At 37.4% G+C, this 11,840-nt stretch overlaps 1 protein-coding gene across 1 annotated transcript; it reads left to right on the forward strand.

The window, feature by feature from the left end:
* The first annotated feature begins 1,163 nt into the window (after positions 1–1,163).
* abhd18 (abhydrolase domain containing 18) lies at positions 1,164–11,578 on the forward strand. The gene is made up of 14 exons (XM_086085590.1): positions 1,164–1,185; positions 1,564–1,672; positions 2,969–3,053; positions 3,138–3,238; positions 4,773–4,848; positions 4,947–5,031; positions 5,329–5,356; positions 5,678–5,816; positions 6,695–6,784; positions 7,054–7,155; positions 7,241–7,479; positions 8,711–8,847; positions 8,990–9,152; positions 9,399–11,578. Exons 2-14 carry the CDS (start codon positions 1,581–1,583, stop codon positions 9,454–9,456), a joined length of 1,395 nt encoding a protein of 464 aa, XP_085941716.1. The 5' UTR covers positions 1,164–1,185; positions 1,564–1,580; the 3' UTR covers positions 9,457–11,578.
* Positions 11,579–11,840: the final 262 nt, after the last annotated feature.

The raw sequence follows: 11,840 nt of genomic DNA on the forward strand, positions 1-11,840 counted from the left end.
GATTTTCATGCATGCCAGATCCACCACACCAGCATCTACCGAAACTCAGACACAATCTGTTTCCTCCTCAGGTTATTGAATCGGTGGAGGCTGGTGTCTGCGGATCTCACGCGGCTTCGTCTGTCCTTCCTTCCTTTTCTCGGTCTCTCCTTTGGTCTCTTGAGGCCTCCCTGATTTTATGTTTTTTGGATTTGTTGGGGTCTGGATGTTTCTTCGGCTGGGGAGGAGTTCTGGTGGGGGGTGTCTGGTCGGTGCTGGATTTCACCTTCCTTGGTTTTCTTCGGTCCCCTCGGGTCTCCTGGTGTTCGATTTAGGTGAACGGTATGAGATTTTTTTCTAATAGGTTTTCTGGTGAGCTAACAAATACACACACGCACGCACGCACGCACGCACGCACATACACATACTCACCCACACACACACAAAAAAAAAAAATATATATATATATATATATATGTATATATATATATATATATATATATATATGTATATATATATGTATATATATATATATTAAAAAAAAAAAAAAAAGAGCAATGATGATATTTCCGAATGAACAATACTGAGCTCTTAAGAAAAGAAAGAAAAAAAACAAAAAACAAAAAAAAACCAAAAAAAAAAAAACCAGCAACTGTGCCACATCCAATATGGCAGCCAAGTTGACGTAGGAGGTAGAGATTAAGATCGAATCTATTAATATATGATGTGCATGCCATGGGCATGACATTTATCTGAAGGGTTACTGGCTGCCAACCCGTACCAATAAATTCACAGCAAACACAGCAACGTTTTTACACACAGTGAGGTAATGTCAATTATCACTTTCTATCAGAAATATGTCTCTGCTTGTTCGCTTGACATATTACTCATCCGACCCACTGCAGGCCGACTGAAAACCTTGCAGAATGAATGAGCAATGCTAAGCTAATAGTTGCTCGGAATGAAACTTTGGACAACTCGACGTGAAGAAAACGTGTGGACGTTCTTCGTTCAACCGGGAAGCGTCGCGACTCACGCATGAAAGTCACCGAATGGTCAATGGATATGATGGTTGCATTCGGAGCCACAACTTGTTTTGTAGCATTGCGACTGCGAGTTGATGATGCACGTTTATAACATCTGCCCAAATATTGTGTCCGGTAACCAACCATACGCGTTTGCTTGAAATTTTCGTGGAGTATTTAGGTAGGTTCGAATTCGTTGTCCATCCCTGCAATGATTTCCTGTTGCGCTGTGAGCAGACATGCCGTGTAGATTGTTGTTGCGCAAGTGTTTGCATAGTTACGGCTGTTGCTCTAAATGCGAATTCAGATTAAAGGTCACCACACACCCAAGTTATTACAATTGACCTTGTGTGTTTCAATTTTATTACTTGCTCACCAAAGTAGTCGCGTTGACTAAAAACAAATTATGTGTTATTTGTTTTCCTGGATCTTATGGTGACCTTTTTAAACTCTGATGTTTAAAAGTTGATGTGAGTCAGTAGCGCTTAACACTGATCATCCATCCATTTTCTTAACCGATTACTTGATTTGAAACTACTGTACGTGTTTCTCTGTTTAGATGCTTGGTGCTGGTCAATGGGTGTGAGTCGACTGGATGTATTTTACAGAAGGCTACTCCTCAGCAAACTCTTCATTGGGGGTTGGGGAAAGCCTGAAGACCTCAAGAGGTAGGTCGTGAAGGAAATCATGCCAGGACTCTTTTGGTTGCATGTCAGGATTGTTCACCATTGTTAACCTCTATACACATACCTATTTTTACCATCGCAAGCATATATTATTATTTTTTGAATGCGAGAGATCCCACTCATGATGTACTTCTCAAGTGTGTAGTGTACTGGAGATGAAATACCCCCCCCCCCCCTATATATCTGTATCATCACATAGGTTGAGTCAAGCAACTTAAGTTGTTTTGTTTGTTGAATTTGGTTTTCTTATTAAAAATGGTTTTCATTATGTGTCTGTATGTGCTGGGGTTTTTTCCAGGCTCATATTGTGCGCCCCATTGAGGGAGCACAGATATTGAGATGCTACCCCAAATCCATGTTATCTGTTCTCATCTAAGGAACTTGGGCCGCTGAACGAAAAAACTAAAGCTATAAAATTCAAAAAACAATTTCGATAATGAAATAAAAATGCTTTTTTTAAAACGAAAACTAACTGAAACTACATTTCATGTTTACAAAACTAACTAAAACTATAATTATATAGCAAAAAATGGCCTTCGTTTTAGTCTTTGGTAATTAATTTAATACATGAGCCTTTCGGGATGGGTTTAAATGTGATTTCAAGTATACAGTATTTGTTCCCGATATTAACTGGAATAAGGACGTTTGAAATAGTGTCGCAGAGAAGTGACGTCATCTAGCAGCAGTCAATAGAAAAGCCCCATCAGATGACATCACTCCTAGGCGACAATTCATGCTTGACCTTTGCCTCCAATGGCTCGGCTCGCCTGCTTTTTCGTTTAACTCAGCCGAAATGCAATGTTAGGTAAGAAATGCATTACTATTTTTTAATTTTACCTTGCTGTTTATTAAATATTGCGTACATTTAAAAAAACGAAAACTAATACTGAAACTAACAAACTCAACTAAAATTAAGCTTCTTTTTTTTTTATAACTAAAACTAATAAAATTAACAGAATCACCTTGAAAACTAATTAAACTAACTTTAAAAAACAAAACTCAAAACGAAATAAAAACTAACTAAAAGGAAAATTCCAAAACTATAGTGACCCTGATACTGGCCCACCAGGCTTCCCGTACTGTCTCCCTCTGTTGGTCATTGTTATTTTCATGTTTCTTGGATGACTTGTGACTGTGAAGGAACATTTTGTGTATGTTTTACCTACTTGGCAGCTAATTCTGAAAATAATAGTACTGTACAACTTCTCTGAGATAGTGCTGACAATCAGGAATGGAGCAAATGGATTTGTACTGATGTTGAACTCTTGTTCTCTGCAGAATTTTTGAATTCCGTAAGATCATTGCAGACAGAGAGAGGTGTAAGTCTCTGGTGCCCAGGGACTATCCAGTTTATATAAACAAGGTACTTCAGCTTGTCTCTCTTTGAGTACTCTTCATAAGTCTAGTGTTTCTGTTGGTTCTTATATACAAGTGCATTTTTACACAGACAGAGGCGCACGCTGATTGTTACATCCATGACGGTGTCTTCATTTCACCTCTGGAGCACTTAGTACCTGGAATCCTGCCAACCGAGGCTGTGAAAGCAAGGTATTAAACCTGATGCTTGATTAACACACAACACAGCAGCTGACTGCACATCTGCACAATTAGATCAGTCGAAATGACTCAAGTTAGCGTCATTTTCTTATACTCTTTGGTACGACCTGGCAGGGGATAGAACCTACAACCTCCCAACCTCAAGGCGGACACTCTACCACTAACTAGGCCACTGAGCTGGTCATGGTCAATGCATTTAGTGTTTGGGGAAAAAACCCATTAATACTAAGTTAATTATACTAACGTTGCTGATAATTTTGTGGTTGGCTTGGTTATCTCCCCCCCTTTTTTTTTTTTTGCTTGGTTATCCCAATGAGCGAGTTACAGCACAACCAGCTAAATGAATATTGCATTTGCATATCACAGATAATTGCCATGTTTGCTGCATTGCAAGGCTCCAAACAACAATGATGGCCACACTTAGAAGAGTACAGTGGGAAGAAATTTGTCTTAAGGAAGCAGCTACTCCCAGTTCATCATTTGTTGCTTGCCACTGAAATAGCACCATATATGGGACAAAACAGCAAATACATGAGTTTTTACTGCAGCCCCCCCCCCCCAAAAAATCTGCTAATAGGCAAATTTGCTAATGCCAAACTTGCAGTATGTTGGAATTCACAGTACTGTATATGTTTTACCAATATTATAATGATCACTGTACAGTGGGAGGACAGGGACTACACAGAATCTGAAAAGATTGCCACTTTTTTGCTCACGGCTGCCACCTCTGGCCCAAAGCATAACTGCAGCATCTGTGTCATGCTCGTTCATGGTGCGCGTGTGAGTACGTGCACGATAAAGTGACAGCCACAGTTGACAAACGAAGATATGACTTCAAATGAGGTAAGAAAAACTCCGCCCCTCCCCTCCCCAAAGGAACTGCGGAGTGTAAGGGTCCGCACACTATAAAGGAAGATAAAAGCTGATAGGTGCAGTCAGAGTAAAAGAGTCAGGGCTCTTCGTACTCATCTGAGCATTGGTCGAGCATGCATGATGTAGAAAAAGCTTTAATATTATATTTTTAAATGGCACAATGCACCTTTAATTATGCAGCCTTCTTGGCCAGATTCTAAATAAGAAATGGTCCTCAACTGGCCTACCTGGTTCAATAAAGGTCAAATAAATAGTGGTTAAACAAATGAAACAATAAATAGTAAATCAATTATGTGAATGACACTCTTTGGATTGCATAAAATAAAAAAATATAAAACTAGACTTAAGTACTACATTCCCAAACGTTTATATTGTGTAACAAACGGTCAACATGGCTCTCTGAATACACAAAAAAAATGTTGCTGTTTGAGTGTGAATGTATTGACCACAGCGTAGAGTGTACAATCTATGTCATTTATATGTCTGGAAGAGAATCAATAATGTTTGGGTAGTATTTTAATTGTTGGTGTGTGTGTGTATGTGTGTGTGTGTTTGATATAAATGATGTAAGCACCTAGTTGGTCAAGAGGATAAAATGAACACGCTTAAAATGTCCTCAAATGCATTGTTATTTACAGTGACATATTTTCAGGTTCCAGTTTATAGTTCCTAAAAGATGGCAGATCAACAGACCAGTATGTATTCACTTGGCTGGCACTGGGGATCATGTAAGCTTTTCTTTTTTTTTTCTTTTTTTCTTTTTTGAATCCACTTGTACAAATGTCCATACACTAAACGCCATTTTAACGAGATGTTGTCATTGTAGTTTTTCTGGCGCAGAAGAACCCTGATGGCCAGGCCTATGGTCAAAGAAGCAGGAATGGCTTCTCTCCTTTTGGAGAACCCTTATTATATCCTTCTGTTGGTTTTGCACACTGTCAATATTTAACGTAACCTGTTTACATTGGTTGCTGCTCCCAAGGTTTTGTTACTGCGGAAACGTAGTTTCTCATTTCAAATAGATCGGACTACAAGTATTTTCACTGGAGCGGCCCTATTTCTATGCAGTGTATAATTTATTTATTTTTCAAAGAGATTTTTCCTTTGTTGAGTGGGTTGCCCTGTCTGAATTTGTTCTGCCGATCGTTTGTTTTTGTCCCGTTGTCTTTCCGCTTCCAAAAATGTTATCCCTTGACTTTCCGTTTCACATGGCTATCGTAAACCAAAAGACCAGTTGTAAGTTTCAACCTTTTTACTTGCTGAAACAAACAACCATCCATACACATTCACACCTATGGACAGACTGTTACCTAACTTAAATGTTTTTGGACTGTGAGAGGAAGTCGAAGCACATGGAGAACCAATAAACGCACAAGATAAGAATGAATTTATTAAGAATGACCATAAAATGCCATTCAATGGATGAGCAATGCAGTGTCATTTTGAATTATTTCTAGCTGAAAATTATAATTTTGTATACATATTGTTTTATTTGGCCTGTCGCTGTATTGTAGGCTTTTTAAGACTCAGAATCTAATGGCCAATTATCTCTTTTAGGCGGTCCTGTCTAAAGAATGTGTCAGACCTGTTTGTGATGGGTGGAGCTCTGATTTTGGAGTCGTCTGTGCTTCTCCATTGGCTGGAGAGGGAGGGCTACTCACCTGTTGGAATGACCGGTATCTCCATGGGAGGATATGTAAGTGACAATATCATCCTGCATTCTGTCATCTCATTCTGGTGATCTGGCAGTTTGGTGAAACGAAATAGCTAAAAGAGGACAATGAGAGGACAAACTGTGTTTATCTCAGTGTTTAACCTAAAGATGGCGCCATACATATGGTTTTTGCCCCAAATTCAAGCTTTCAACAAACATGCACTAAAATGTCAAAATAATGACCAGGACATGAAGACAATATTAGTAGACAGGAGGGGGGTGGGGGTTGGGCGGTTTGTGTGTACAATAAAGAATGTAGGATCACAACCACCGTCTGCTGTTAACATACATGAGAAAAGTTACAGTGCTGTATAAACTAAACAGAAAAGAGCCACTGGAAACAATGTAATTCAGTCCAACTACGGACGCCTTGGTCGTCCGGATTTCACGATGATATGCGCTTGGCCTCATGGGAAATGTCATTCTTTCAAGGGAAATTAAAGGGAAAACAAGTCACCGCTTTTGTCCAAAGGTGCCGCTATAATCAACGAGAGCCAAATGTTGTTTTGTTCTGCTTTAAGTAAAAGTCATAAAGGCTAATGAGTGAAAAGCAAACCGTCAGTTTTCTTGGAAACATAAAGACTGGATTAATTACTTAGTCTGAATTTACTGAGTTCCTGACCGAGTAACTGGCCAGTCAGGGTAAAAAGAGGGGCAATTGAAATGATACAAAACATTAAACTGAGTCATGTAATTCATCTCCAAAATAAAGTAAGATGACAAGGTGAAGTTAGAATGAGAACATTTTCCCATCAATGTGTTTTCCTCTCTTTACCTGAAGACATGTGCAAAATTCCCTAGTACTGTAAACACCATGAATGAGAGATTAATGATCTTTTTCAATGTTTGTTTGTCTTAAGATGTCGTCCTTAGCAGTGACTAATTGGCCAAAGCCCATCCCTCTGATTCCCTGCCTGTCATGGTCCACTGCCTCAAGTGTCTTCACCACGGTAAGTGGTAATCCACACACATTAGTAGAATTGCATTACCAACCTCCTGGCTGACTGATGAAATTGAGAAGATAGTGAACCGTCATCAGTTTCCATTTCCAACAACCTGTCTTTCTGATTGTATGCATTATATTTTTCCCAAAGTATCGACAAATTGCATATACGCTATTATAGTCATTAGGTATTGTATACAAAATACATTTGAAGAACTATTAAATCTTGAATTTCTTCTCTTTCTTCTTTTTTTGTGTGTTTGATTCCTTTATAAGGGTGTGCTAAGTAAAGCAGTGAATTGGTCGGAGCTGGAGAAGCAATATGCCATTGATTCAGTGTATGAAGAAGAGATCATTAAGCTGTTGGAGTATTGCGGGGTTTGTTGACAGTCTTGCTTTTCCGAACTATTGAGGGCTTATTATTTTGTCATGTAAGCTCATCTGGCATGTCTCCATCTGTTAGGCCGACTCCTTCAAGATGGCTCAAGAGTTTATAAAACACTCTTCAGGTAGAGTGAATTCCTTCCAGCATCTACTGGAGCAGCCTCCAGAAGATGGCGTGTCAGTGGACTGCTGCTCCAGAGTAGGAGGAAAGGCAAAAATTGGGCCTGGTCTGTGGGTCGGAGAGGGCGTGGCTGGGGACAAATTAGACACAATATTATCAGTGGACAACACCAAGACAAGTTTCGACACTTTACCAAGGTGATCATTTGTGGCTCATGTCAGTAAGGTCATTTTGTACTCTGGTACACTTACGATGCAGTTGTACTTCTGGAATGCAAATGTTTTGCTAGTACAGTCTCGTATGAAGCAACCCCCTTCGCTCCCGGCTGTTTGACTAGATTTTGACTTATTTTGCAAGGCCCGAAAAGAAAGAATGATTAGAGTCTCCTCTTTCATCAGGAAAAACAAGTATATTTGTATCTGTTTCAGTTTTGCAGCAATTAGCATTAAAATATAGCTAAGTTTCATATATTTTCACAAATCTGTTGAAAACACTGGTTAAAAGAGCTTGTTGCAACCAGGGTTATTATAGTTTTGGAATTTTCGTTTTAGTTAGTTTTTATTTCGTTTTTTGTTTTTGTTTTTTAAATGTAGTTAGGTTTAATTAGTTTATCAAATGTGGTTCTGTTAGTTTTTATTAGTATTACTTATTTAAAAAATGCTTGGTTTTACTTAGTTTCAGTATTAGTTTCAGATTTTTTTTTTAAAGTGTATTGTGTGCAATATTTAATAAGCACCATGGTAAAATAACTAATTTCTTACCTAGTGTTGCATTTTGGCTGAATTAAATAAAAAAGCAGGCGAGCCAAGCCATAGTCAAGCACGTAAAAAATTGTCGCCTAGGAGCGACATCATCTGAAGGTGATTTTCTATTGGCTGCTGCTAGATGACGTCACTTTTATGTGACACACTTTCAAACGTCCTTATTTCAGTTAATATCAAAATAAATCTACTTAAAATCACATTTAAAAGCATCCCCAAAGGCTCATGCATTAAATTAATTACCAAAGGACTAAAACTGAAGGACATTTTCGCTATAATTATAGTTATTTTTAGTTAGTTTTGTAAACATAAAATATAGTTTCAGTTAGTTTTTTTTTTTTTTAAGCATTTTCGTTTTTATTTTATTTCGTTAACAAAATTGAATTCTTTCGTTAGTTTTCGTTAACTAAAATAACCTTGGTTGCAACATGGCCCTGCCTGATCTCTTATACTCTGCTGCCAACTGATGGACGTTTTTTGTAATAACTACAATAGCTCTGAGCGACCTCTTCAGGTCAGAGGCTGCGTAAAAGCCTTCTGTATGTTTTAGCATTAAAAAAAAACCCGTATAAATACGTTTTGGGGAGTCAAGGACAAAGTACCAAAAACGTATTTGAATGTTAGCTATTCTCTGAAACAGTTTTTTTCCTCTCTCTCTTTTTTTAAGTGGCTACCAAGCAAACAAATCACTGACTGGGACGAAGGCAAATTCAGCTAAAACGTGTCGACCATCATTGCACAGCGAGTCGATAAGCTTCATGAAGGGAGTGATGGACGAGTGTACACACATGGCCAACTTCTCTGGTGAGTGTTGATGTGCATGCAGTCGTATACACAAATCATACTTAATTTTCACTTAGTTGTGTGCATTTGTGGCAGTGGTAGTTAAAAGTGTATGATTTGGACTTATTGTCCCAACTGAGAAATGTATTTCTGTCATTGCTAGTCCCCGTTGACACCAGTCTTATCATCGTGGTGCAGGCCAAAGAGGACGCCTATGTCCCTCGTACAGGGGTCCTCAGTCTGCAGGAGATCTGGCCTGGATGTGAAGTTCGCTATCTGAATGGAGGACATATCAGTGCTTATCTTTTCAAACAGAACGTTTTCAGGTACCACTCTGACAAACTCAGAATCATATGGTGGGCGGTACATGGCTGTACTTTTATATATATTTATTTATATATATATATATATATATATATACACACACACAAAAATCTACTGTAAATATGCCTTGACGTCTGTGTTAGCACAGATTAGTGACTGTGTTCTGAAGTTTTTCTGTTTCTACTAATAGCCACTATTTGTTTGCGTTTTTTGCATTCTAATGGATTACTTATGTTTTGTTTTTTTAGACAGGCCATCTATGATGCGTTCAACAGATTCTGCCTGAAGTATCCCCACCTTGTGTAGCTATGACAGCCCTGAAGGTCCATATTCATCATGACAAGTAATTTACACTGTGTGTACGGTATTTTGTACAGAGCAAATGAGTTCTTCCAGACCGTCCACTTGCAACTTCTCTCACAACCTGTATGATTGTGCAGCTTTAAATTATTTTGTGTTTTTTCAATGATAAGTGATTGTGATAACTGTTGTGACTTCCCTAAAACACATTTTCCATGTGGCTGTTTTAAAACATTTAATTCTGAATATGTTACTGCCTTGTGTTTTTTTAATTACTGTATTGTTTATGTGTAGTCATTGACTGCTGTCATTTTTTGGTAGATTAGTGCCATCCAGTGGTGGATTTGGTATATTTACAAAAAAAGACAACAAAAACGGAAGTCAATTTGTTTGTAGACATCGTTCTTTCTACAAATCATTTCAATCGTCAAACATCCTCACTTTATGTGTCATTGTCTTTTTTCGCTATAGTCCTTCTCTAATGTTGACGTTGACTGTTAGGTGCCTTCCTCACTAACGAGAAATGGGAGACAGTATAGTGAAAAGACAATGCCACGTAAAGTGAGGATGTTTGACGATTGAAATGACTTGTAGAAAGAACAATGTCTACAATTAAATTGACTTCCGTTTTTTTTTCTCTTTTTATATACCAAATCCACCACTAGATAACACTAATCTACCAAACATGACAGTCGTCAATGACTACACAGATTATGTGCAACTCATACCGCATTTGCTGACAATGTTTTTTGTTTTTTTGTTATGGTACACTGTGTTTTCTAATCTACCCCATTCGTAATGACCCCCATTTACAATTAGTATCCTGTTACCCAAATGGTCCATATTTGTACACCAGTTCCAATATGTTATTCCTACAGAATGTTTGGTCCTTCAAAGTTAGAATACGTAATTCAATTTCCCAGAAATGTGCAGTATGTATTTTGTTTTGTTCTCAAAACTTGTCATTTGGTATTGAAAACGTGAAATGTCCTTAATTTTTCTAAAATATTTTAAAAATACATTTCTATGAGTCAGGTTTTTAAACCATCATCTGAATGGCAGTGCACATTTTATGGGGTCTGCGCAAAATTTGCTGTTGTCAAATCACAATTAGATGCACATTTGCTAATGTTGAAACAATATACATTTGATACATGACAACGTACTTTGCTACAATAGAGGGCATGTTGTTTTTAGTATTACCCTAAATAAAATACCATGCTACCACTGTAGTTTATTCAAGGCTGATCAATTCATCACAGTACAAACTGGAAATGTTCAAAGAACTCATTTAACTAAAAATGTGTTACTCTCATAGAGCAATACTCAATATAATTGCAAATATATGTAATTAAAAATGTTAAGGCTTTACATGATTAGGATAAATATGAAAACCCACGTTTGTATAATTGAAATCAATTGAAATGCATTTGGGGGTTCTGTATAAATTGCTGAAAAAGGTCATGTTTGATTTTGTGGAGCCGACATTATAGATCAATTGGGCAAATAAAGACATCATAGCCAATCACCGATTTTGCGTAAAATGCAAAATATCATCCGATCCCGATCCAGCTGATCAGATCGGTGTAAAGTCTTGTAATTACAATATGTCAATACTTGCCTTAATGCTACTCATAATTTCAAAAATGACATGCAAATTGAATGTACTGGAATGTGTTAAGTGGTGATGCCTTTGGTGCTACAGTGGACCACAGTAAACTATAAAATAAAATAAATCACATTTATTATAATTTATGACCTACTAATCAGTTGAGCTACCGATTGAATTAGTTGTTCATTAGTATGTACCGCTAGTTGATCTGAAAAAGGAGCCACAGTGAGTAAATCACGGAAACAAATGATTTTATCTTAATCAACTAAATCTGTGCACTTGCATGGATTTCTGCATATTTTCAGAATGCCAATTTTAAACCTAATTTAATTTCATTTACAAGTGTCACTTGAAGTGTATTACTTTTACCACTTGAAATTTGTCAATGTTTGTTTTAAATGCTTTCTATTCATATATTTGATGGTAGTCTTCTGTTGTTGTTTGTCTTTTATGGAGCAAAGAAAGCAACATTAAACATTTTCTTGAAATCTTGACAGTAAATTGACCTTCAACCTATCTGGGAAGTTTTATGATTTCCTCATTGCAGATTCTTTCTCCCTTACAGACACGTAGACTATTGCAAATTTGTCTCTTCTGGATTTTTCTGAAAGACTGCACATTAAACCTGTTTGGCCAGTCAAAGTTGTGTAAAGTAAAATATTCCCATCTCCATTAGAAATATATTCCATAAAAAAAATCCTTTGTCTTATACAAATGTTGTAATTATTCATCTTTATCTTTCATTAGAGGTTCCTCGCAACCACCAGTTTCTGGGTGA

The sequence above is a fragment of the Leptonotus elevatus genome, chromosome 9 (assembly GCF_054856555.1).
Source record: "Leptonotus elevatus isolate MCC_2025b chromosome 9, RoL_Lele_1.0, whole genome shotgun sequence".
Classification (NCBI taxonomy): Eukaryota; Metazoa; Chordata; class Actinopteri; order Syngnathiformes; family Syngnathidae; genus Leptonotus; species Leptonotus elevatus.